The sequence below is a fragment of the Urocitellus parryii genome, chromosome 1 (assembly GCF_045843805.1).
Source record: "Urocitellus parryii isolate mUroPar1 chromosome 1, mUroPar1.hap1, whole genome shotgun sequence".
In the NCBI taxonomy this organism is placed as follows: Eukaryota; Metazoa; Chordata; class Mammalia; order Rodentia; family Sciuridae; genus Urocitellus; species Urocitellus parryii.
Genome location: NC_135531.1, coordinates 116169587 through 116197570, shown reverse-complemented (window position 1 = coordinate 116197570; position 27984 = coordinate 116169587). Strand labels below are relative to the sequence as shown.

The 27984-nt window shown below is 40.0% G+C and overlaps 1 protein-coding gene across 2 annotated transcripts in view; it reads left to right on the top strand.

The window, feature by feature from the left end:
* Tnfaip8 (TNF alpha induced protein 8) overlaps nt 1-27984 on the top strand; it is a 111217-nt gene that overhangs the window by 62952 nt on the left and 20281 nt on the right. Inside the window, exon 1 of one of the 2 annotated variants that reach the window (XM_026379490.2) lies at nt 8450-8683. The exons of the other annotated variant lie outside the window; for it this stretch is intronic. Coding sequence (XP_026235275.2) covers nt 8530-8683 — 154 coding nt within the window. The 5' untranslated portion in view covers nt 8450-8529. Of the gene's footprint in view, nt 1-8449; nt 8684-27984 lie in introns of those variants that run through there. 2 annotated transcript variants of the gene reach the window in all.

Here is a 27984-nt window from a genome sequence, read left to right as displayed (position 1 = left end):
AGAGGAAAATAGCAGAGGCTTATGTTACACTGTGAACTAGCTGGAATGAGTAGCTTATGCAGTGTCTGGGGTGTTGAATATTGCCCTGTTTCCCTCAAAATTTAAATCATGCTGTAACACCCTCGTGTTGGCTTTGGTGCTCTGAGGTACACTGGCACACAATTGGGAGATCCCAAAGTTGAGATCAGGAGTCTTTTTTCACGACTCTTGGCCACACCACTCTAACTTATGAAGTTCTAAGGTCCAATTTAGTTCAGAGTACAGCAGAATTATGTAAAGTAAAAATTATGTGGGTTCAATATTATTTTTTGAAAACCTCTTAGAAGGCTAAGAAGTTTTAAAGACTGATATTCCATCTACCAGTAAGTATAAGACTTACTCTGTATGTGCTTCCTATAGCACTGGAACAGGTTGTTGTTTCTTTGGTTGGCTTGTCTTTATAGGCATTTTGCTATGAAAAAGTACCTAATTCAAAAAAGGTGGAAAAGAGAATTTTAAAAGTTCTTTTTTATGGTGCAGTGGTAGCTGACTTTCCATTGTATTTATTCTTTATAGTTATACATGACAGTAGAATGTATTTTGACATATTATACATACATGGAGTATAACTTCCCATTCTTGTGGTTGTACATGATGTGGGGTTACAATGGTTGTGTATTCACATATGAACATAGGAAAGTTATTTGAACTTATTGTGAGGAAATGATTAATGTTTGAGACAATGGATGATGTAAATATCCCAGGTTGATCAATACACAGTGTATAAATGTTCCAAAGCATTACACGGCATCCCCAAAAGATGTACAATTACTATTTCAGTTTCTTAAAAAGACACATGGCCTTGGACACAGTATTCACTCACCATCACTGTGTAAGCCACTCACAGTATGAGAGGGCATGCATCCATGCAGAGACTAGAGCCAGGAGGGAAACAGCAAATTGCCAGCTCCATGTCATGCTTCCTTTGCTGCATAAAATTAGAATGGTGCAATAGTGGCTGACGTTCCATTTCATTATTATTTCTTCTTGGGCTGGCTGACTGTACATGGCTGAAATGGAGAAAATTAAATGGCATGTGATGGGACTTTGCTGAATTCAGACGAGGTTAAAAAAATATCTTTGGAAATATATTTCAGATTGAGAAAGTGATTTTTTGAAGCTTTCTTCTGTTGCTACTAGGAAATGTATGGACAATGTATTACCTTGTCTTTAGTAGGCAAGCACAGTATTCAGATTAGCTGTGTCTTAGAAAATGCATTCATTTGGTGAGATCTATAATTTTGTGACTCTTAACTAATACATATTTCTATAGCTCTTCTTTTAAGGACAGGCTGAATAAACCTAAGTTTTGTAACCAGACCTATTCAAGTGGAAAAACTTCTGATCCATGCCTTTCAGTGCTACCTGAAAAAAAAAAAAAATAATAACCTCCCTTTCCCAGAACCCTGTTTGGGTAAGTTCTGCTTCAGTGCACATTTCAGCACCTGCTGAGTTTGTCTGCTGAGTGTCAGCCTTGGCCACCCACACCTGGCAAGCCTCTTGCAGCCCTGTAGCTTCCCTGCCAGCCTTTTCTGTCTCTTAAACTGTGACTACTTGGCACCCTGTTAACTTCCTAGAGCCTGTCCATGTCAGAAACTCAATGTGAAAATCAAATCATGACAACCGGAAATAGGTTAGACTTCCAAACAGATCTTGGACCAAGAGTCTGTGATCCAAGTTCCACATATGGAGTACCACCTTTGTTTTCTTTGTGGATTTCAATTTTCAGAATTTTGTTCAGAAACCTGGAGAAAGCTCTTCACTGCTCAGATACAATCAAGTAGGACTCATTACTTAACCTGCCTTGGCATTGTGTTCTAACCACGTAGAGTGAGCACACTGAGGAAAGAAGAGATTATCACTGGCCATCTTAAGCAGAGCTGCTTGCTTCCGAGTGTTTCACAATAATCCATAGCAGATGTGTAGCTGACACTAGAAGGTTGCATAACTGTCTCATATTGCATGCAGCTACCTCAGCCAGTCATTGTGATGGTGTCTCCACTACGTTGTTGAAAAAGAAAATCCAGTTAAAAACCTGTTTATCTCATCACAAAATTATTTCCTTACTCTAAAGGGTAAAGACAGTGGTTAGAGTGAAAATGACTTGACAATTACTGCCCTTGGACTTCAATTTCAGATCACTGTAAAGAGGAAACTTCTAACAGAAATGAAATGGGACTCTCTCTTGTAGGAGGTTGCCTCTGCTATGTAGGTAATAGAGGAGATTCCAGAAGACAGAGTGCATGTTGACGTTGGTGTGTCTAGGAGGTTGCTTCACCAGACAAGTAGAGGATTAGAGATGGCCACTCAGTTTGCTTCCAGGCCTGAGTTTCTGTGGCTGTGATTGATCATTGAACATTTTTGTGAAGGAGAGCCCGGAATGTGTTGGTTGGTTGTGACTGATGTATCTCTCTGTTGAATTCTTTCTGTGGCCCCTCTTGTGCCATCCCCATGTTGACCCCATGAACCTGAGCATGGTAAAGAATTTCACTTTCTATCATTTTGCCATACCTATAAGGAGGATCTGGAGGATCAACATTTAGGGCCTCTGAATAGACACTCTTTTTTTTTTTTTTTCTTCTGGTGGTTCTGGGGATTGAACCGAGGGCCTTATTCATGTGAGGCAAGCACTCTACCAACTGAGCTATAACCCAACCCTCTGAATAGACACCCTTAAACAACCTAAAACAGCCTGGTCTTATTCACAAAAATTAAGCCTGACATCATCACATTTTACAAAACTGCAAACAGATACTCAGAGAGGTTTAACGACTTGCCCATTTTTAAAGGACAAAGGACTGAAGAGTAGGAGAGAACTCTTCTCCTGCAAATGAGGCACCATCTGGGCTGGCTGTGAATGTGGTAGTGTCAGTCATGCGCCCCTGGTCTCCCAGGTTTTCTGTCTCCAGTCTCCCCACTTGTGTTCCTGGTAGCCTTATATCCAAGGAAGCTTAGTTAGGGTCCTGACTGAATTTTTAATTTAAAAGAATATAGTCTCATGTTACTAAATAAATAGAAGTGGCTAAATTTATAGCTTATTTAAAGCATTAAATATCAAGAATGGAATGACCTTAGTTTGAGGCTGCGATCTAAGCATTTTAACAGAGCAGTTTGAGCAGTGTGTGCTAGAATCATGTCCAGCCTTAAACTCTTAGCTAAGCTCACAATACAGCCAGCTTTGAGGCATTCCTCTGCAAAATAAAGAGCATGAATCTTAGATGAATACTTGAGTAGAGAAAAACATTTGAATATACCAGACAGGAGGCCTAGCCTGCTTTCATTGTGACCTAAGAACATAATTACTTAGTTTGGTGACCTTGAGCAAATAATCTTTTCTTTAATTGCAGGTCTTTAAAATGGGTATGATGACCCAAGGAAGCTAATTTAGGAGATTAAGTCAAACCTTTAAAAAATGCAAGGCGTCACTGCTAAGTATTATAAAAGAAGGACCATGGGTCATAAATTCTTCAAGTGAGAGTTTCAGACCTGATGCATTTATATGTGTGTGTATGTGTGTGTGTATGTGTGTGTGTTGTGTGTGTGTGTGTTGTGTGTGTTGTGTGTGGTGTGTGTGTGTGTGTGTTGTGTGTTGTGTGTGTGTGTATGTGTGTGTGTTGTGTGTGTGTTGTGTGTGTGTTGTGTGTGTATGTGTGTGTGTTGTGTGTGTGTGTTGTGTGTGTTGTGTGTGGTGTGTGTGTGTTGTGTGTGTGTTGTGTGTGTGTTGTGTGTGTTGTGTGTGGTGTGTGTGTGTATGTGTGTGTGTTGTGTGTGTGTTGTGTGTGTGTGTATGTGTGTGTGTGGTGTGTGTGTGTGTGTGGTGTGTGTATGTGTGTGTGTTGTGTGTGTGTATGTGTGTGTGTTGTGTGTGTGTGTTGTGTGTGTGTGTTGTGTTGTGTGTGTTTGTGTGTGTGTGTGTTTACAAGTTTTTTAATGAGGACTATTTCTTAGGAGAGAAATAAAAGCAAATAATAAATCTTAGGAAATAAATGTCCCCAGGTGAATTTTTGTCTCCCTGTGTGTGCTCCCCTCTGAGGTCAGCGCTCTTCTCATTGTCTCAGAAGTATTCACTCACATTCAGAGTGTTACCGATTACAAGGAATTTCCTGAAAATGTCGTGGGAGTCTGAGGAAACAGTTATCCCTTAACTGAAAACTCCCAGAATCTGGTCACCAGTAGCTTTTCCCCTTCCCCATCTCCACATTCTCCCTCAGTTTTCTTCCTTGATTCTGGTAGTTCTGCCCCATCTCACCTCAACTCCCCAGCCTTGCCCCATTTCTCAACAACATATAAACTAAGGCCACTAGGAGCACAGAGTTTGACTCCCTAGAAGGTACATAAGTGACCTCTGTCATTTGAGCACCCTCTTCTCAATTTCTGGTAGATAAAATGTTCTTAAGGCAAGGAGAGCCAGATCACCTGGATCAGGTAGGGGCTGTACAGAGAGATATCCATTTAGGGGCCTCACTAAATTGCTGAGGCTGGCTTTGAACTTTCCATCCTCCTGCCTCAGCCTCTTGAGCTGCTTGGATTATAGGCATGTGCCATTCTGCTTGGCCCTAGGCCTACCTGTTTTGGAAGGTTAAAATGTATGTGAAACCTGCAGCCCCAGCCAGGTGAGACCAAAAGCAAAGATCTTTCCCACATATGAGGAGAGAAAGGGAAATTCAATTTTATATATAGATCATAGAAATCCTTAAAGGCATAAATAATAGAAAAAAACTGAGGAAAGCCTCAAAGTTGAACAGAGGAAAGCTGTTTTTTATATTAAATAAACAATTTTGTGACCTAAAATTTTGTATGTTCAGATTTAGCATTGTGTCAGGAGGATAGAATGAAAAAATACTGATGAAATGACCTGAAGTTCTTATGACTTAGAAGCTGTAGGCACATAATTTCCAGAGAATACTTAGAATACTTTTGCATGTGAACAAAATATACAACACTCCTGAATATCTCTACTCCCTCTACCTAGTTCTGCTAGTTTTCTCATCTCTGCCTCTCTCAACTTGCTGATCTCCCCTATTTTTAAGAGGTATCTAGGCAGCTATAAGCAAAAAACCCCAAAGCCTTGACCTTTTATTTTATTTTTTTAAATATCTTTTCTTTTTTATCTATGTATGGTTTAGGAGAAGACTTTTCTATTGCTCTGTGATAAAAGTTCAGTTGACCACTTTCTTAGAACCAAGATAACTTGTAAGCTTGACTTCATTTGATCTGTGCGCAAAATTATACTTGGAAGTTCCAGGGAGGTCGGACCCATATATAGGTGACATATGTAAATATTTGATAATGAATGAATGAAGGATATACCATCATAATCTTATCCAGGATTTTAATTCTTCTATGTTGACAGAGAAGATGAAAGATCCATTATTGGACATGTGTTGGAATACACCATAATATTCAAATGCACTTTGTTACTAAATGGCAAGTGTTGCTAACTTAGTTGCTATTTTATATCAGGTTGTCTGTAATAGATTGTTGATGGAACTTCCAGATTTCCAAGCTAAGGATGTTGGAGTGTTTCTTATACATATATACAAAAGTAAACAAGTCCCATGTATAGGAGGTAATAAATCATTATGCTGAACTGGAGTTTTAGTCACTGAGGCTAAAAAAGTGCTAATCCTCTTTTGAATAAAAGCCTGGGAAAATCAAGAGTACTTAGTATATATTTGGAAGCAGCAGAAGACCAAGGGATCCCTAGAGAGTCTGCTGTCCTTTGTCACCAATTTTGCAAGATATGGGCATGAGGCAGGCAGTAAGTTACCCAGGGCAGATGGCTTTGAGGTCATATAGGCGACAGAGGAAGGTCCTTATCACATACAATCTTTTTGTTGTTGTTATTATTGTTATTATTATTGTTGTTATTATTGTTCTAATTAGTTTTACATGACAGTAGAATGCATTTTGACACATTGTACACAAATTGAATACAACTTCTCATTCCTCTGGCTGTACATGGTGCACAGTCATACCAGTAGTGTAACCATACATGTATATAGAGTAATAATGTCTGTCTCATTGTACGGTCCATCCTTCCCATCCTCACCACCCCACCCCTCCCTCACTCCCTGCTCTGCACAATCCAAAGTTCCTTGGTTCTTTCCTACCCTGCTCCCCCACTATGGATCAGCATCCGCTTATCTGAGAAAACATTTGGCCTTTGGTTTGGGGGGATTGGCTTATTTCACTTAGCATCACATACAGTCTTAAAAGCTGAGCATTAATTGCTCTTCAGCTAGATCAGGACATTCTTCCCCAAGGTGACTGCTGCACTGCATTTAAATACAAAAGAAGTTTCTCTCAAGGTTTCTGAGGATCTTGGTGAATGTTCAGAGATCAGCAGAGCTGTTAACATGACTAAATTGAATTACAAGGCTGCCTTGGCAAGCCCGAACTGTTCGTTCAGAAGTTGTTCTCCTTGGCTAACCTGAGCTGGGCAGAAAACCTTTTCCTGAACCCATGTAAAAAACAAGCAGGACATTAAGGACATGTGCTTTAACACACCTAATGTGGTTAAAGGACATTTACCTAATATTTCTTATGGGACCACTTTCTAAAAGAAGAGTGAAAGTAATTCTGCTGGGGATAGACTGAGTTTGGCATTTGAATTGTCTGGATTTGCATAATCATCACCTTGAAAAGGTATTGCTTTAGCCCAATTATAGATCAGTGGAAACTCTCATTTGTGTAGCACGTAGCCTTGGCAGGAGTCTTCAGAACCCCTGGTGGACATCTGTGGACATCTGGGCTGCAGTGGGGAAAGGGCAGATGGTATAGGAGGAGAGAGGGGACTGAATGATTCCTTGGGCAGGACAGAAAAGGCCACTTGTGATTGCTGAGGGAGCATTTCTTTGGTTTGGAATTATCTTCATCTCAGGTTGTTTCTCCCAAAAGTCTAGGGTACTGAGTATAAGGTACATATTTCAGCAACTTCTGATGCAGAATGTGTGGCACAAGGGACCATGAGGTTAACTAACTTTCAGAATGATGCAGCCTTTTACCCTTTGGGGGGCAAGGCCAGTTTCTGAGTCTCCACAACTGATATTTTCCAGGTGTTTCGCTTCTCTCCTCTCCAACTGGCTTTTATTTCTTTCTTTCTTCATCTTGTCCTTTCAGTGAGATTGTGATAAAATTCTGCCAGGGTCCTAGGTATGTTAAAATTATTTAGCAGTAGGAAGTAATTTAACACCTAAGCCTCATATTAATATTTAGCAACGTCTCCCTCCTTGCTTGTGAATAACACACTCTTTCTGTTTGAACCCAATACTAAAATAAAACCCAAGAGTATGTTTTACAAAAATTTACTTTTAATTAGTTACAATATGTAGTACTTATGGTTTTCAAATCACTTTTTACTATCATTACCTATGTATTACTAGACATAAATACTATTTTTATACTCACTTAATAAATTAGGAAGTAGAGGCTTCAAGAGGTTAAATAATTTGCTTAAGGTCATACAAAAATAAATAGCAGAATTAATTTAAACTCAGACTTCTTAAATCTAGGTCTTTTATATATTCTTTTCATTAAATTTACCACAGTACCTCTATTTTCCCCTGTATAAAATGGAAAATGAAGTAAAGGAAAGCAGCTGGAAAGTAAATTTATTAAAGAATATAACTTTTCTCACAATTTCCAAATGGATCTTTCAGATATGTTATTCTCTGAGGACTTTTTTTTTTTTTTTGCCAAAAGTTGGTGATAAAACAGGTGCTCTGTAAACTACCTCAGTAAGACAGGTATATGGGTGGCGGCTCATGTCCCCAGTTCTCATAAGGGAAAAGCAAGATTCTGTAGAGATAAGGTGACTTACTCTGCCAACTTTAGGAACCTGTGGGTCAGACCTGGGGTCAGAACTGAGCAAAAGCAGTTAGTGAGCCAGTCATTCTGGATTTTGAATAAGAACCTCCTTGCCTAGATGAGTAAGTGGTGAAGGCCACCTCCAATTTCTTCCGGAGGTCCTACTCTGGGGTTTGTGATTTCATACCTGAGGACGACATGGACAGTATCTGTATTTTTTTTTCCTGAAAAAAAATGTACAGAACCCAGCAGCTTTATAATTCATAATTTTGGACATAAAAAAAAACACAAGACATAGAAAGTAAAGTGGGTGTTGAAAAATGTAACTCTAAGTGTAGGTTTGCTTATATGCATTTGTTATTTATATAAAACTGCAGCGCTGGCTGAGATGACTCTTTCCTTTATTGCACATTTATTTTATGTTCCCAGTTTTTTTGAGTGGGTTTGCCCTCGGCACCCCTAACCCTGCCTCGCCTGGTCCTCCGCCCCACCTGCGGGGAGCCTGCAGGGCCAGGTCGCCTTGCCTCCGCCCCACAGCCTGGCCTGCCGGCCTGGGCGCTCTCCGGCCGCTCGGGGGCGGACTCCTGCCGCCCAGCTGAGACGCAATTCGTCACTCTTGCAGAACTTTCCCCCTGAAAATCCCTGCACCAGAACCAGCCCTCCCGCCCCGGGGAGGTTTGGATGTTAGTGGTTTTCGTTCCTTTTTATGTTCCGTTGTGTGCGGATCTTTCTGCTGAGCGAACTTGCAGCTCGACAGAGTACATGTCAGCGGCGATCGTGCCTGCAGCCGGTTACCCTGACACTATGCACTCGGAAACCGAAGAATCTAAGGAAGGTATGATTTTGATTTCTCTGGGGGCTGGCTAACTTCTGCTGAGGAATGTGGAGGAAGACAGTAGTCTGCGCTAATGGGAGTTTTTACTTGAGCCTTGGGTACTTTGTCTACTTTCTGAGCCCAGTGGGAGCAGAATATGCGGAGCCGGTTACCCATCTCTGACTCCCTTCTCACCGGACAGAGAGGGAGGGGAACTAGAATCAGACCTAGCTCAGACTGCCTTCTAAGTGGAGACTTCTCTTGAAATGAAACCCCACTATGATTTCAAGAAGGCAAAATGTGCTTGAGAAAGGGCTGCCTGCATCAGGATAGCCCAAAGCCAAATCCCTGGGACAAGCCTAAGAGTGGAGAGGGCCCAGGATCCCTTGAAAAGAGGTTTTAGAAATTGAAAACGACGTGCATTTCCGGCAAAAAGGGGAAGCTGAATGAGGGGGAGAAGTGAAAGATCTTTATTTGAGGAATAGGTTGGTGTATTTAAAAAAAATTAAACAGGCTTTTAGGCAGTGAGTTCATTTTGTTGGGGTCTGTAAGATATGAGGGGGGCCTTGTTCAGCTTGAAACTGAGGAGAGTTTGTTTCTAACTTTGCAAAAGCAAAGAGTTTCATTTACTTCTAACAGAGAACGGGTGACAGAGCTGGAAAAACTCCAACCAAAACACAATTATGCACTGGTGTTAGTTTGGGGGAGTTTATTTGTGTGTGAGTGTTTGCATGCTTTGTTTCTGAAACTTTGTATATATAAAAGTCTCCTTGTAAGTGGGAGTGGTTGGGGAAAAGTAGAAAGTAAGAGGGGAGAGTGTTCAAGATTGTGAAATTCCCTTTTCTTTTCAAGTAGCTCTTGGGAAACTGGTAAATTTGAAGTCAGTCACAGCAGCCCTGGCAGCCTGAGGAGCAGGCAAAGGCTCCATTTGGTAGACATCAGTTAGAGAGAGCCCTTGAAACTTGTCCTCTTCTGCCTTTTCCTGATTCCTTTCCCAAAGTAAAGCTCTCTGTGGGCTGACATTTGTCTTATTATGTTCTGAGAGGGAAAAGATCAATAAAAAAATAAAAAGCCTTATTTATTAGAAATACAGGGCTGGCCTAAATGAAAAATGACAGCCAGGAGCATTGTTTTTGAGCTTGATGTGGGAACTTGGGGGATTAATTTTTCCTTGCAGTGGCCTCTATTCTAATGGAGCCATGTGTTGATGGATGCTTTTCTTTTTTTATGTCTTGTTATTATAATAGCAGTTTATTTTAACTCAAAAGTAGTCAAAAGCAAGTAGGAATTGGGCTGAAAAAACCATTGGTGAATTTTTGTATGAATTACATAGCATTTAAATTGGCATTCCCCCCCCCCACCCCGCCTCTTTTCCCTCTCTTTTGGGAAAAGAGTGAGGAGAAAGTGGAAAACCAGTCTTCTGAAGAATGTATTGTACATTCCTATAGCAACATCCATGCCTCCTTGCTGAGTTCTCTGGTTGTGTTTGGAAGCAGCATGCAAACTGGAGTGTTAGTGAGCTCCCTTGAACTTGCTTCTCACCTGCCTTCTACTTTAGGTCCTGGACTTTGTGCAAATGTGCTACAAACAATCACTCAGAATGTTTCTTTTAAAATAATCTGAGATGCTAGAATTTTAAATCAATGGCCCTTAGGGTGAGAATTTTGAGTAAGACTTTAGGGAAATTGATCAAATACTTTGTTAACCAGATAGAATCATTGTAGCTTCTGCCAGGAAATAAAAGATGAGTATCTGTGTGGTTTTCATGTAGTGTCCTGGGTATTTCCTGTAAGGGCGATTATTGCCTGTGATCTAGAACTTTCCCTCTGCTACCATCACTCCGATGTCTACCAAAGCTAAATTGGAAATAACTCAGTTATTTTCTCTGTTCTCACTAATCCTAATTCCCCTTATAGATACTTGTTTTTTTTTTTTTTTTTTTTAACCAGCTGCTGGCAGACTTATGTATCCCACTTAGTGTGAGATCACTACTAGCTCTTCATAATGTCTGCACTGCAAGAAAATTGCCTTTGGATGCTTCATGCCTGATTTGTTGTAATGGGAGATACTTTTAAGTCATTATTCTGAGCTGCAGTCAGAGACTAATATAATTTCTTGGGAGTGGACTCCAAAAAAAAAAAAAAAAAAGAAAAAGAAATCAAGTCAGATTCAGAAATCCTTGGAGGCCAACATATTTCTGTATGTGCATGAATGTAGAAACAAATGACTGGGGATATTGTTAAGCCATCATGGCTTAGAATGTATTTGACTCCATGCCAGGGGTGCTGAACCTTCAGCCTCAGCCTATAGCCACCTTCTAAAGAAATGGTTTAACTTTGCCTGCTTGTAAATGAATAGATGATTGTGCCTAAGTATTAAACTGAGAAAAAGAATGGAGGACTTGCTTTATTAAAAGCTGAATGAGTTTAAGATATCTAGACATAAAATGAATAGGAAAGCAAGGGAAATGAAGGAAGAAACCCACTTTATTAAAAAGGGGAGTGCTGTTGAAAAGAGCATGTCAAGTTTCCAGTGGATGGGTGTTTCATGAGCTGATGGCTACTTATTTGGCTACAGTTGCTTCCTGTTAAGTAAATTAGGTTATTACGAAGTAAGTAACAGTGAATGGTAGCTGAGATTTCTGAGGATCATTTTAGACCTAAGTATGAAGGAATCCAAGAGTCCTTTGCCCTAGTTATCAGTTTTGGTGCCAGAAATTGAGAAAGCCATTTCTAAGAGGGGTCACATTGTAAGGACTTGAAGAAGAATAATGGTTGAGCGGTGAGCAAGCTGAGCTCCCTCTTCCATTGACCAAATTCCCATCTGCTACCACCTTACCCAGTTCTCATGTGCCTCATTAGTCTTGCTATTTCACAAAGAAAACAGTAGCCATCAGACAACTCCCTCAACTTCCTGCTTCCAGACTGACAGACTCACCTCTTCCACACCTTCCCTCCCAGTGACGGTGGCGTGGTTGTTGCTCCTACTCCAGAATGTCACTCCTTCATCTTGGGCTGCTACACCACTCAGCTCCAGGTCTTTCCTGACTCCTTCCCTTCTCAAGCTCCCCTGAGGACATTGGCACTTGGCTGGTCTTTCTGACCAAAATATCCTTGTCTTCACCCAACCCCCTTTTCTTGGCCAGCTCCTTGGAGAGGCTTTTTCTGAACCTCAGCCATAACTAGGGTCCTCTGTTGCCTTCTCTCAGAGCCACCTGTTGCTTTCCTTGCTGGCACTCACCAGACTGGTTAGCATTCCTTCTCTTCTAGTCCGCAAGTTCTTGAAGACCATGTCTGTTTTATCTGTTTTATTCCCAGGACCTACACAGCAAGAGGTATGTATTAAATACTGTGGAATGAAGGAATGACCTCTATTGAAAGTTAATTTTCAGCATCACAGGGTACAGTGGCATATGCCTGCAGTCCCAGCTACTCGGGAGGCCAAGGCAGAAGAATCAGAAGTTTGAGGCCAGCTTACCAAGACCCTGTCTCAAAAAGAGGGAGGAGTGCTGCAGATGTAGCACTATGGTAGGGTAGAGAACCCCTGGGTTCAATCCCCAGTCCTGGGAGGTGGGGAGTTAATTCTTAGCACTTTTTCCTGTTTTAGGCACTGCTTTTTTTCTCCTTTAAAATGAACTTAAAATTTTTTTTTCATAGTTCCTCATTTCTCACTTTTTTTTTGTCATCCTTCATCCTACTGAAGTCTGTCTTTTTCTTCTCCACTCCAGAAAAATCACCAGTGACTTCCCAGGTGCTAAAGTTACCACTTACCCTGCATTTATATGTTTTTGCCCTGATGACTTTTAAAATTCTTTAACTGCATTTGACACCAGGAGGTAAACATCCTTGTTTCCTATGACAGTACCATCTCCTGGTTTTCCTTTCTTCCTTTATTTTTCTAGCTATTTATTCTAATCTCCTAGTCCTCCTGCCTGGGCTATTCTAAGATCCACCTGTCCAATCAGCTTCCTGGTAGAAATCATGTTTGACTGTCAGGCAGGCACCTTAAATCCAGTAGGCCTAAACTGAGCTCATCCTTTTTTGCTACCCACAAATATGACCTTCCTTCTATATTTTCACTGAATATCATTGCCCCCCCCCCGCCTTTTTTTGTTTGCTTGTTTTCAATACAGACCTGGAAGTTGTCCTTAACTTTGCCCTCTTCTTTATCTTCTGCTTCCAGCTGGTTACCAAGACCTGGTGCTTTATCTCCCTCATTATCTGTTAAAAGCATCTCCTTCCCTTTATCTCCCCTGTTCCTGTCCCTGACTTGATTCAAACCCTTAGTATTTATACCTTCAATTATTACAATAATCACTTCTGTTATCAGGTTTTTAGTTTCAAGAAATGGAACTGATTCCCACTATCATAAGCAGGAAAAAATTTTGGAAAGATTTTGGGAAGTTTACATGTCTCCTGTGTTGGTCAATTTCCAACTCTATAACAAAGTACTTGAGATAATTAACTTATAAGAGAAGAGGTTTATTTTGGCTCACACATTTGGAGGTTTCATTCCATGGTCCATTGGCCTTGTTGCCTTGTGCCTGTGGTGAAGGCAGCACATCATGGTGAGAACAAGTGGTGGAGCAAAACCTCTAACTTCATGGCCAGGAAATAAAAGAGAGCAGGGAGGGGGCCACGGTCTCTCATCCCCAGTGACTGAAAACCTCCCACTTGGTTGAACCTCTCAAGAATTCCACCATCTCCCAATTGACCACTCTGGAGACCAATCTTTCAACACTGGACCTTTGGGGAACATTTAAGATCTAAACTATAGCATCCACTGCAAAGCTGTAAAACTAGCCTCTGAAAATGCAGCAAGATGTACAGGCAGGGACATTCCCGAGAAACGTCTGGTTAGGACACCATCACTGCTTTCACTGCCTTGTTTTGTTTTGTTTTTAATTCTGCCATTCCTGGGACTCAGATGTGGCTACGTGTTCCACCATCCTCAATGTTAAAAATCTGAGATAGTGGTCATCTGACTGGTCAAGGCTGGGCCATGTGCCTGCCCTTTTGCTGCTGTGGGAGAGAGGACTTCTGGTTCCAGACACTTCTGGTCCCACAACCAATTGCAAAGTGAGGTCTTCTGCACAATACGAAGAGAGTTCTTATGTGTATCTGCAAAATAGCAACAATCTACCACCTTACACAATTGGCCTAAACATTTCCCACACCCCTTCCTAGTGTTGCCCTGTTTATTTACTTCCTCATTCTTCCAACAAATGCGATTTCCTTTGGTGGGCTTACTCTCTTACCCTTCCTCCAGAGGTGAATATCTCCAACAAGACCCAGTCCTGGGTAGATGCTCTTCCAGGATCTTGCCCTAGTACCCTGTACTTCCTTACAGTGTACCATGTTTTCATCTGTATTATTATTATTTATTTTTGTTGGCCTTCACTTCACTATGAACTTTTTGACAGAAACGTTTGTGCCCCCATCCATCCCCTAGCATTCCCAGTACCAGATCAAAGCCCTCATGTGTAGGAAATTCTAATAAAGTTTTATTAAAGTAATTAGTTAATTTTAAATAAGCTTTGGTGATAGGGTGTAACCTTTTAGAGCATTGCTAAGAAATTGTCTAGCTTCTTTGTAGAAATTGGAATAGAGCCTTCTAAACCTAGACAACAAACCTATTTTGGGTTTCTTAAATTTTCCACTAACATACTCTTAATAGCAGAGACAGAAGAAGCATGTGTCTTTGATCACTGGGGTCAGGGCCCTAAGTAGCTTGCCAGCATCTCAGATTTCCTTGAAGACCGAAGAAACAATATTGAAACTAAAATTTATTGAGCTGAAAAAAAAATTTATTGAGCTGTTTCACATACTAGACATGGTGCTGTGTATCTTTGTATGTATATCAATTAATACGTGTATAAATGATACAGTTGATAGCTAAGAAAACTGAGTGTCAGAGAAGTTAAAAATTGTACCTAAAACCACAAAGCTAGAAAAGGCAGATCAGAATTTAAACTGAGGCAGACTAACAATAATCGAGCCTGTTCTTTCAACCTTTATTCACAGTACTTATAGGAATGCCCTCACTATCCTCAAATAAGCTTGGCATTCAGGAAGATGCTCTGCAGACCCTGTGTCTGCAGGTACCCCAGAGAAACAAGGAGTGGACAGACCAGGTGTCTTAGAGGAGAAAGAGGAGGCCAGGTGTTAATGTTCTCTGCTGTCTCTAGGCAGCCAAGAACACAGGCAGGGATTCTCAAATGCATCCTTTCAACTTCTGATACAGGAGATCTAGAAGATACCTGGGCAGAAAGGAGATATCTGGAGCTTACTGAAGTGAGAAGGACCCAGATTCAGGGAACATTCAAAATCCTTTCTTCTACCTATTTTGAAATATTCAATAAATCACTATTAATTGTGGTCACCCTATTGTGCCATAGAATACTAGAACTGACCTCTCCTAACTGTATTTTTGTACTCAGTCACTAATCTCTTTCTATCTCCTCCTCCCCTTCCCCTTGCCAGCCTGGAGCAACCACTAATCTACTCTATGGCTATGAGATGAACTTACTTAGCATATGAGTAAGAACATGTGCTAGGATTGAGGTTGTGGCTCAGTGGTAGAACACTTGCCTTATATGCGTGAGGCACTGGGTTCGATCCTCAGCACCACATTAAATAAATAAATAGATAGATAGATAAATAAATGTATTGTGTTCATCTACAACTACATATATATATATAAAGAACATGTGCTATTTATCTGTGCCTGCCTTATTTCACTTAACACAATATCCTCCAAATTCTTCCATGTTGCTGCAAATGACAGGATTTAATTCTTTTTTAAGGATTAATAGTATTCCAGAAAGGTAGCAGAATACAACAGTCACTAATATGCCATTATGTAAAAATGTGAGTGTGTAACCGATGTGATTCTTCAATTTGTATTTGGGGTAAAAATGAGAGTTCATAACCCAATTGAGTCAAATGTATGAAAGATGATATATCATAAGCTTTGTAATGTTTTGAACAACCAATAAAAAAATTTAAAAATAAATAGTATTCCATTCTGTATTTTGCAGTACTGACAATTGAATCCATGGGTGCTTTACAACTGAGGTATATCTCCAGACCTTTTTTCTTTTTAATTTTTTGAGATAGGGTTTCACTAAGTTGCCAGCTTTGGCCTTGAACTTGAGATTGTCCTTTCTCAGGCTCCCTAAATTGCTGGGGGATTACAGGCATGCATCACTACCTGGCTGTCCTTTCTGTATCACATTTTCTTTACCCATTCAAACATCAATTAACACCTAGGTCAATTTCAAAACTTGGTTAATAGCGCTGCAGTAAACATGGGAGTGTAGTTATCACTTTGATATACTGATTTTATTTCCTTTGGATATATACCTAGTAGTGGGATTGCTGAATCATGATAATTATTTTTTTAGTTTTTTGAGGAACCTCTATTCTGTTTTCCATAATAGCTATACTAATACTAATTTATATTACCACCAATCATGTATAAGTTCCCCTTTTTCCACATACATGTCAGAATTTCTTTGTCTTTTTGATAACATTCTAACAGGTTTGAGATGCTATTTCATTGTAGTTTTGAATAGCATTTCCATACTGACTAGTGTTGAGCATTCTTTCATATACCTGTTGACTGTTTGTATGTCTTCTTTTGTGAGATATCTATTTAGATCACTTCCCCAATTTTTAAGTAGGTTACTTTTGTGTTTTTAATTGAATTCTTTATAAATTCTGGATATTAATCCCTTGTCTGATGAATAGTTTTCAGATATTTTCTCCTACTCAGGTTAAGTCTGAATTGATTGTTTCCATTGCCATGCAGAAATTTTTTATTTTGATATAAACCGTTTGTCTGTTTTTGCATTTGTTTCCTGTGCTTTTGGGATCTTACCCCCCAATCTACTCCCCCCCCTTTTTTTTGCCCAAATCAGTGACCTGAACTGTTTCTCCATATTTTCTTCTGGAAGTTTCTTTTGGTAGCTTCAAAATTTTGCTGGCCAAGTAGTTATAGAGAAGAAAAGTTCATTTGTTTTATGAGGGTGCTTTGTTAATATCCTCTTCTAGTATTCTGTTAATATCCTCTTCTAGTATTCATCAGAATCCTAGTGATATTGTATAAGCTGTCACATCATGTGCTCTTCTCACTGTTTTAACTTTTGTGGTGTGGCAGCTTTGGTAATCACTAAAGAATGCTTTACAGATTTCTCCTCTGTGCCTTCCCTTTCCCAGCCCTTGCTTTTCAGGGTTAAGCAAGAAGGTTAGGCAGTGATCGGCTCTGATGGTTGGTTCGCCTGACTTTGTTGTCATATAATGTAAAATATACAGCAGAAACTGTTAAACACTGTGCTTTGACATGGTTATCTTCTTCCTTTTATGTAGTCATTAGCCTTGGAGTGCAGTATGCTGATAAGGACTTAAAGTGGAAAGTCCATTTAGAGATATGATACATATTCTCCTCTACAGTGGACATCCCTTGATAACTTCATATTGCCTGACACCCCCTAGATCTATAAACTTACAAATACTTGGGGCATTTTCTCACTTCTGAAATTTTTGTCATTCTGAACATGAGTCATACCTTTTTTTTGCCTTTGAATTTTGATGCCACGGAACAGTCAGGATAACCAGGATGATTACATTCTATACTCCTGGATGTTGGTAATCCAGGAAGTTCCAAAAAGTGAGTGAGTGAAAGAGAATTCAGTTGGGTTACAAAATCTCAGGATGTAGTGATTTCATCTCAGAATAATTCAGTCACTAAAATTTCCACAACCATTTATTTGTCAACATTTCCCTCTCAAGGAGAATGATGCTAAGAACTTGGAAATCAGGGAGACGAGTGTGGTTGTAGGGGATTGTTCTTAAAAATATAGTGTAAGCTGAATTAAAACAGACTGAAATCATATGCATATCAGTAATGTTTAAGAAAGGTCTGCAGTCTACGTAATTGAAGTTGTACCTAAACAAATACCTATAGAATCATGATTTTGGAATTAAAAGCAACTTTGCAGAGCCTTTTATCTAACTTCTTAAATCTTGGAGATGGAACACTGAGGCCCAGAGAGGTAATCACCAGTTTTTTTCTACCCACTTGCCTATGTTGCAAGAAGGATTTTTGCGAATATTAAGTTTTAAAATTCTGGATTTTTTGCATGAGATCTCCTTGAAGCAGGACAAACCAAATCTGTGTCTGTAGGTGTCATTTACAATCTTTTTTGGGGGGGACTTACAAAACTTAAATGGAATATTTGAACAAGTAGAGATTTCCTGTTTCTTTTCTTTGTATAATTCAGAAGAATAAAAGATGAGGCATTGAAATAAAATATCGCTCTGCAAGTAGATCCTATTAGATCCCTGGTTTGAAAGTGACAGACAAAGCAATAGGCAGTTGGGCTTGGGATATGGCTTAAGTAGTAGCACGCTCGCCTAGTATGCATGAGGTACTGGGTTCGATCCTCAGCACCACATAAAAATACAATAAAGATATTGTGTCCACCTAAAGCTAAAAAATAAATTTTAAAAAAAGCAATAGGCAGTTAACAGTGAACTCACTTGTTTTCATTCCTCTGAGAATATCAATCAAGACAAATTAACTGTTGAGAGTGCTGATTGAGTAGGAATCTCTTTTTGGAGGGGAGAAGGTTTTTTTTTTTTTTTTTTTTTTTGTGTGTGTGTGTGTGTGTGGAGAGAGAGAGAGAGAGAGGGAGAGAGAGAGAGAGAGAGAGGAGAGCTGACATCCAACACAGGACATGCCATGCCATTGTGAGAGCAGATGGGCATCCCACAGCTTCGCTTTCCCTGGAGCACGCTATAGGTCAGGTGCATTCTGGGAGATATCACAAGACACCTGAGAGAGTAATTGCTTAGATCTTGTTCTAAGAGCTTACCAACCTTGGAGAAGAATTGGAGGTAGGGCTAATTACTGAGCGGGGAGTAAATTGCTAAGACAGTGCTGCTCTGAGAATCAGTAAGATGGTGCAGAACCCATGTTATTAGGCTGGTACCTTATGGTATTTATGGCTTTGAAGATGTGTGTTAGGGAGTTGTTTGTATATATAGTGTCATCTGTGAACTTAAGTGGGAATTCATTCTGCAGCTTTGCAGCGACAAATGAGATTTAATTTTATAAATAACTAGGAGACTAGGAGCAAAGTTTCTTCCTAGGAGTTGATGAAGCACGGAGGCTGATGGCTAAGCCTTGTGCCCTAAGTGATGATGACAGCTTTAGGCTCCTGAAGCCTTAAGATCTCATTTGTCCCAATCAGGTTATCAAGAAGAGAATAAGTGATGCATGAATTTTTTTTCTTCCAGTTTCACATGCCATCTGTGCTTTATGCTGGCTGGCCTGGCATGTTGAGTTTTCAAGTGGCCTATTCATTTGGTTGAGAATCTGGGGACCTGAGGTGTCCCCAGAAGCACAGATTCTCCTGCCTGCCATGGAGAGTTCAGTAGACCTTTGCTTCCAGGGTGCAATCTCTCTCCCTGGCCCAGGGCTGCCTTCCCTAGGCCTCAGTTACTCATAGCAACAAATATTGATGGAGCCAGTACCAGCTGTGCAGGGCCTGCAGGAGCAGAACTGTGTGTGCCGATGGCCCTGTCCTCAGTCAATTTTTGGTTTGGGCAGTATCACATGCAACACATGTACATCCACAGGACAAAAGTACATGATAGGGAGCTTAGAATGATCAGAGATCTGAAAATCAGACCCTATGAGAATCCAGAAGAGGTCGTATGTACCAAAAGTCATAAAGGGTAACAGTGACTTCACAGAGGGATCACTTGTACTTCGTATGGGTCCTTTAAGCAAGTGGAGAGGAGAGGAAAACCTGTACCTTCTGTCTGCTGGAATCGGGAAGTAAGTTTCCACAAGTGTGGAGGGTACAGAGAAATGTTGTAGCAGTACATGGGGCCAGACTAAAAGCCAGGCAAGGCACTGGAATCGGGAGACTAGTTCTGCTTTTGACCTTGTCTCTGGATGTAATATACAATGCTCAACAACTACTTAATCTCTCTGAACTTCAGTTTCCTCATCTGAATAATTAGACTAAAGCATGTCCAAAATACCTTCTGGGAGGAAAATAATCATTTTAAAGAACTGGAGGGTTTTGAATTGTACATAAGATGTTGGATACAAATTAATGTGTCAGGAATATCAAACTGGGCTGTGACTTGATCTGGAAGCCAAGTCTGAGCCTGGGTGTTAGGAAAGTGTGTGAATATCCAGTCCGAAAGAGAGAGATGACTTTCCTTCTGTGATCTGTGTACCTGTAGGGTCATGTGTTTAACTTATGAAAACAGTCATTTTTACAGGAGAAAGAGATGCATGGAAATGATAAAGGAAACAGAATTGTAGTAGCTCAAGAAGTAGAAGAAGAGCAAAATGAGAATGGGGCCTTAGAAGGCAGAAGGACAGAGCCCCATGGAGGAAGTGTCAGCCAAGTCTGAAGAGAGTTGTTATAGAGAGTTCTTTGCCTTCTTTGGGGGCCTCTGTTGAGGCTGGGCTCAGGTAGAGCAGGGAGCCTGCAGAGCTCATCTGCTAAGGGATCAGAAGGCATTATGTGTATTCAGTCAGTATTTAATGAATGAAAGAAGGAATGAAGAAGGCACTGGGACCCAGGGAGGTGACTGTACCTGTGGTGAGCAAGCACCCAGTCTCCCAGGGACATGGCCTGTCATCTCCATTTTTGTACTTTCCAGGCCTCTTTGCCCCCAGATTGCTTCCCTTATCTCTAGCTAATCCCCTCCCATGGATGTATGGAAGAGCATGCCTTCAGGCCTCTCCTGTGGCACCACACAGCATCAGCACCTGAGCATGAGGCTAACAAGTGACTATAGGTAGGAAATTGAGTCAGCTTAAAAAGGTAAAACACCCCGCCCCACCACCACCAAAAAAAAAAAAAAAGATGACTGTTTTCCACACATTTTCAACATCTCTGACACCACAAGTGGGAGTTTCTCCATGCCAACCAGTTCTCCATCTCTTACCAGATGTCACATGCTTTATTATGTCACAGTATCACTCAGCTCTTCCTACTAGACAGACACGTTGGCTGCCCTATGAATTAGAGAATTTCCCCCTTATCCCTTTCACTTTTACTGTTCTCCCCATGTTTTTCTTCCTGTGACATGAGTGCAAACCACTGATGGTTCTTACCCCAGCTGTGGCATATGATCTGAATCTCTGAGGACTCTAGTTTTATATACATGATAAGTAGGATTTGGGTCACTCTAGTAAACTGAGCCATTCTGGGAATTTTCAACTTTCTACTGTGATTATGTAGAAAATGGCTGTCACACCAACAGAAATATGCTACCTGGCTTGTCCCTTGTGAGAACCAATGAGGTGATGTTTGTGTAAAGCTCAGTGGTCAGACAGCTCCACTCAGGAGGTGCTATATAAATCAGGAGGCTTATGATGGCACCCAAAGACAGAATCCTGCCCAGACCTGCAAACGGTGTTCCCCCAATTAAGTCCTCACTTCACATCCCATAAAAAGCAGGGAACGATGGGCTCACCCCAGGGAATCTTTTTCTTCTATAAAGTTATTTGATAAAAGTAAAACATTAGTGCACTTACTGTTTTCCTTATTGTAAAACACTTCTAAAACTGTTTCACCTTTCAAGGGTTAAAATGGGAACTGAGTTAATTATGAAATAGCTCTAATGAAATACACCCCTTCTGAATATCACAAGTCTAAACATTGGATCAGATTCTTCCGAGAAGGGTGATAATTAAAGCAGCAGTCTCTCAGATGAGTTTTCAAGGAGGTGGGATTGGGGACATGTAATACCGATTAAAGAGGAAGGGAAAAAAAATGACTGAGAAACCAGAATAGCAAAACAAATAAAGAGAGTGGCCATTTGGCAGATTTCAGAGTTTCAAGTGAACAATGAGGGAGAAATAGTGGAAGTTGTGGGAAGGTAGAGAGGGTGGGATCCAGGCCCTATGGAAGGCCTTCCAAAGAAGGAGTAGTATTCCAAAGGGAGAGGAAGGGAGGGGTAAGGAAATAACTGTGAGATTAAAAAAAAAAGAAAAGAAAAAAAAGGAAAGAAAAGAAAAGAAATAGCTGCAAAATTCAACAAGTGAGCAGCAATACCACTAGGCAAGAAACCATTGTGAATGGGGTAAGTTTGGGCAGTTGCTTATTTTGTTGGATTTAGCAGGAGGTGGGATGGAGTGGTGGTCTCCAAAGTACTGTGCCGACTTGGAGCCAATGAAGTGGTGTTTGCAGGACAGAGAAGCACTCCAGTTCTCAGGCTGGGTTAATGCAGCGGCCCATAAACAAGGCCATGACATAGAGGAATGTTGCTGCTCTTCCAGCTGCTAAATTGGGGTCAGTCAGAAGCCAGGGTTGTGTTGTGTTGGCTGGGATGTCTAGTAACTTTCTTACTAGGTTAGAAAAGTGATTTTGTCCAAAGCTTGCAAATGGCACACAGTGAATTAGAGAAGCAGCAGTGCCCACCTGTGGGGATCATTTCAAAGCTGCCCACTGCACGATGCCATCCATTTTCGGCCAGGGAAGCAGTGAATGGCTTTTGGAAGGATAGAGAGCCAAATCCCCTTTCCACTGACTGCTATACCTAACTTCTGGGGGTTTCCCTCATTAACAAGTCTGATGGTAAGCAGACTCCCTAAAGAATTTCAGACTGAAGGTTTTTATGGGTAGAACTGGTTTAAATTATTTGACCACTTAACCAGAGCTCTGACTTGATGATCAGGCTGATAACCCTAGAAGTACAGAAGCAATTACTGGACATTCCTGCCCTTGCCACCTATCCCAGCATGCTTTCAGATCGCCTCCTTTGTACATCCAGTTAAAGATATGGGGGAGGAGAATGGTTCCTTGTGTTTCTCAGCAGTGGAATTTTAGCTGGCTTGTTTCGACATGTGGAAGGGTTAATTAGGCAAATTATAATTGCTGCTGGGAGAGGCATTCTAGCTGAAGTCTGACAGCTCTCAGGGCTGCTTCGAAAAAAATCACTCTTACAATCTTTAATTGTGTTCCCCTCTTTCCCAAAGATGGGTTCTTAACATAGCATTAAGACCAATAGGGGCTGGAGTTGTGGCTCAGTGTGTGGAGCACTTGCCTAGCATGTGTGAGGCACTGGATTCGATTCTCAGCACCTCTTAAATATAAATAAAGTCCATTGACAACTAAGAAAAAAAACCACAATAGGATGATACATTGTACATTCCTGATTTGTGTGTGTTCTCTTTGTTCCTATTTCTTAAAAATTCTCAGGCAACCTTTCCTTGAAAACATAATCACACTGAATTTTTTTTTCATAAAGGACTAAATTGTTTTTTGTCATTGTTTAGTTCATAGAGTCATTCTGTCATCTTAGGTGTTTATGTAAATGAAGATGTGGACTTCGTCAGCTGTACTATAGTTCATCTTGGAGGAGGGATGGAGGGAGAACTGTTGTGTTTGGTGGAGGTGCTAGAACATCACAGAACCTACCAGCACACACTCTTTTAGACTAGTACTGTCTTTTGTCTTCCTTCCGTTGTTCTTTTTCGTGGTATCATCTATCCCTATTTTGTGAAACAATCAAACCTACTTTCACTATATATCTTCTAGCGTTTAGTTAGCCAGGTTTTTTGAAGTGTTGGATGCTGTTTTGTATTCCATGAATGAGTCAATTGACCAAGTGTAGGCAGCTACTAAACTGGCAGCTGGTTGCCATCAGCATGCCCTTGCACAGGAAGTGCTCAGTATAGATATGACTAACCAGTTTCCAGGCTTAAAAATAAAGTGGGGGATTTCTGGATAGAATCGGTCTTTGTCAGTCATTTTAACAGAGCTGATGAGTGTTGAAGTTCACAGCCAACCACTTGCTTTTTTCTTATTTCCCAGGCCATCATTTCACCAGACTTTGTGTATTAATGCAGATTTAAACTTATTTCATGGTGTTGGTGTTTGGCTGGTCTTTTAAAATGAAATAAGAGGATATTTGAAGAGTTGTGAGAATTAACTAGAGTCAATATTCTCTCCTTGTTTCCTCTTTTGTTTTTAGCTCCTTTTAAGTCATCACCTCCTAAAGTAGGTAATAAAACAATAAGCTTGCTGGGAATGGTGGCACATGCCTATGATCCCAGCAGCTCAGGAGGCTGAGGCAGAAGGATTGAAAGTAAGAGACCAGCCTCAGCAATTAAGTAAAGCCTTAAGCAACTTAATGAGGCCTTGTCTCAAAATAAAAAATAGAAAAGGGCTGGGATGTAGCGCAGTAGTTAAGCACCCCTGGGTTTAATCCCCAGTAGCAAAAAAGAAAAAGAAAAAAAGAAAGAATCTTTACTTCTTTATGGAGCAGTTTATACAGAGAAGAGAGCATGTACCTGGGCAGCTGTATACATACTGCGATTTGTCTTTTTGAATCTAAGGCCCACCCACAGTAGCATTTTTTTCCCTAAAACATTTTCTCTTGTTAGGTAGCCCTGTAGCAACAGCTCAGGAAGAAATCATACTATTTTGGCAGAAACTAAAAGGTTTTTTGTTTTGTTTTTTATCACCTTGTAAACTTCAGTTATTGTTTCTAAACTTTAAAAGTAACTTCATATTTTATTTTTTTAATTGCTGACTCCCTCATTAATGTAATTTTCCCTCCATCAATTTTTTAAAAAGTCTGTCCTTGTTAATATGTTTTCTAAGCTTTTTTTTTTTTTTTTGTAGGATATAAGAAGTGTTGACTCCACATGTTGTGGAAATGCTTAATTAGATGCAGCATTTACTACAGGCTATCTTTAAGTATTTCTCTTTTTTGAATTCATAACTTTGGACAAGTATTTGGCTCTGAGCTTCTATTTGCTTTTCAAATAAGAAATTACTGGGGAAAGATTATTTGAAATACAAAATACACATGCAAATGTTTTTATTTTGGATTAGGGGGAAGTCAGTAATGATTCTTTGAGACATTTTTAGGGTCCCAACTAGGCTTCATTTACCAAATTTAGAAATAGATTTCAAGTATATAAAGAATGAGGCAAAGGGCAGGACATGGCTGGAATTGAAATGCTTATCTCTGAGCCCTTACTTTTGACTTTTCTTTTTTCTTGACTGAGGCAGGATAGAGTAGCCCTGCTTTGCTTTGGATAAAGCTTCATTAAAAAGCCAGCTTCTAAGGGCTGGGATTGTGGCTCAGCAGTATAGCTCTTGCCTAGCATGAGTGAGCACCACATAAAAGTAAATAAATAAAAATAAAGGTATTTAAAAAGCTGGCCTTTTTATTAAAAAATATAGGAGGAACCTGAAAAGAATAGATCCCTTTCAGTGGAAAAGCCAAAAGTTCATTGAATAGAATGATTGCTTGCTCTGAAATATCCATTTCCTTTAGTTGTGTAGTGATCAAGACTCTTGAACCTTGAATGGCTGACAAGACTTTTCTAACTTATGATGAAAGGCATATTGTAGGTAGAAAAATGTTTGATAACTGATGAAGTGTGAGGGTAGGCATATGGTCGGTCCAGAATGTAACATATTTTGCAGAATTCAAACCTCTGCAGTTTTCATGTGATTCGTGGATCATCCAAACATTGATACTTATTTTGCCTCTGGTCTTATTGTCTGGTTTTTAGTTACAGAAGGGTATTGTACTCAATAGGTAGTTGTACCATCCACTGTGCCAGAGGTAAGTTGAAATTACAATGGATATTCTGAATACATTGTGCATATAGCTCTTCTTCCTGACTTCCTTTGAGTGACATTCCATCTGCTAGTCTGGGTGGTGGGTCGTAGAGTTCAGGCCTTAGCAGGTCTTAACCAGGCCTGGTGGTCTAGGCTGATGGAGGGCTGTGACTGAGTAACTTCTTACTCCATTAAAAAGTGGTGGAAAGTGAAAAGTGAAATGAGTTGCCTTTCATATTAGAGTCAGACACACCTTCTTATTGAAAAACTTGTAGTACATCTAGTGGCAGCACTGGAAAAAGGAGTGTTTTAGTTGGAGTTTCTGCTTTTTTTTTTTTTTTTTTGTACCAGGGATTGAACCGAGGGTGCTTAACTACTGAGCCACATTGTATTTTTCATATATATATATATATATATATATATATATATACACACACACACACACACACACACACACACACACACACACACAAACACACACACATATATATATGTATAATTTTGAGTTAGGGTCTCACTGAATTGCTCAGGACCTTGCCTTCCCCTCTCCTCCTCCTCCTCCTTCTCTTCTCCTGCCTTTTTTTAAAAATATTTTTTTGTTTGTTTTGCCACAATAGCTAGCATCTCTCTGTTTCAATTTATTGGGATTGCATAACTCCGAAGTTATTCCTGTGTTAAATTAGTCCAGAAAAGCTTATTACTAGTTAAGTCTAATTTCAAATAAAAAGTAAGTTTTAGGAGAAAGATTGGATAAGAGCAAGGTGTTACTTGACAGGGGGACACAGAAACAATGCATGAATCTAGTCATAAAACTCTGAGCCAAGTACCAGAGGTTTTCAAACCCTATTTTAGTACTTTTAGTAACTAAAATCCTGGCTTTTCTTTCAAGTTTGCATACAGAAGATGAAAGGTGGCCTTTATCAGACTTTGCCAGTAAATTAAAGGGCTCACCCTTTCTAACCATGTACATGCATACCTTGAAGTTCTGTCAGATAAAAAGCTCCTGGTTAAAATGATCTGAATTGTGCCTGGAAAGAAGAACTTGCCAGAGCTCTGGCCCTCCCTAGGCTTGGGCTCAGAGACAAAGGAATAGCTGTCACTAAGACCTGTACTGACCTAGCCAACCCCAGCCTGCAGTCACAGAGCTAAGCATCTTCTCAGCTACCCGTAATGATTTTTTAAAAAAATATAAAAATGTTATAGCTTCTCTACCATTCATCAGAATTCAGTGAGCTATAAATCAGCAAGAAAGGCCTACCCAGAGCCCGACCCTTTTTTGCTTTATTAGATGCCATTAAAACTTAGGAAAGGGGAGATTATTAAAGCCTGAATTTAGAACCCAGAATTTTAGTTTAAGGATTCTGTAGCTTCCTTTTTTGCCTATATCTAAAATTGCTCTATTTTGTGATAATGTAAGCTTAATGGAAGAAAAGTAGTTTATTTCATAGATGCTAGACACTTGCTCTTCAAGGATTAAATTCCTTTTTGATATTAGCCAAAGTCTCTAGACATCTGTTTAAACATGGGTTTCTAAATTTTGGAGAGGCAATGAGATGTATGGTTTTATTTTATTTGGTAGTGAAAAGAAGATTTTGTTTTGATTGATTAACAAGGATAATGTGGCATAATTCATTTTGTGTGTTGGCTGTAGAATGTGCCCTACGATGGAATGTGGGTGCAGTTCTGGCATTTTTGTGTTTGTATATTTCAAGGAAATAAAGGTACAGAGAGGCACTTGTTCATTGCCTATATAAAGACTAACTGTACAGCTGACAGTTTAAAAATACTGTACAAGACCACATTCCATGCCCAACAGTAGCATGTGTCTCCTTCATTCCAAGATCAACAAAAGGCGTTAAAGACAGATGCCGAAACGTGAGCAGAAAAGCCCCTCTGATCCAGCAAATCACCGACCCCCTCACCATCCTTCTCAAAGCAGGGGTTGAGTGAATGGTGCAAACTGAAAATTAACTGGACGATAACTCACAGGGAAATGGTTCAGGTAGGATAGATTTACTTTTCAGTTTTAGAAACTAACTCAAATTATATATTCAAAAGGTTTGATTTTCCCCAAGCGTGTATGTACTCTTTATAATATACATAGCCTCACATCTTGGAGATAAGTTCAATGTCTTTTTTCTAAGATATTGTTATGGTTTGAATATGCTTTACCTTCCAAAAGTTCTTGCACTCAACAACGCTTGGTCCCTAATGTATTAGTATTGAGAGGAGATAAAACCTTTAAGAGGGGGTTCCTGGTTCGAGGAAATTGGGTTATGGGGGCACTACCCTCAGAGGATTTGCCCATCTCCTGGTAGTGGTTAGGTCTCCTGGGACTGTACTGGTTATCAAAGAGCAGGTCGTGATAAAGCAAGGCACGTGTGTCCTGCCTCCCTTGCCATTCTCTTTTGTGCTCCATCCATTGTGATGCAGTATGAAGTCCTTAGCAGATACAGTTGCTTGACCTAGCCTCTGGAACTGTAAGACAAAATAAACCTTATTTCTTTATAAGAGTACCAACCTCAGGCTTTTTTATAGCAACACAAAATAGAAAAAGATATTTTCTGCCTTTTGCAGCAATGAGAATATTAGGAATAACATGAAGAAAATTTCAACCAAGCATGTTTTCTTTCTCTATAGAAACAATGTTTTTTTTTTTTTTTTAGTTGTAGATGAACACGATACCTTTATTTATTTCTTTATTTATTTA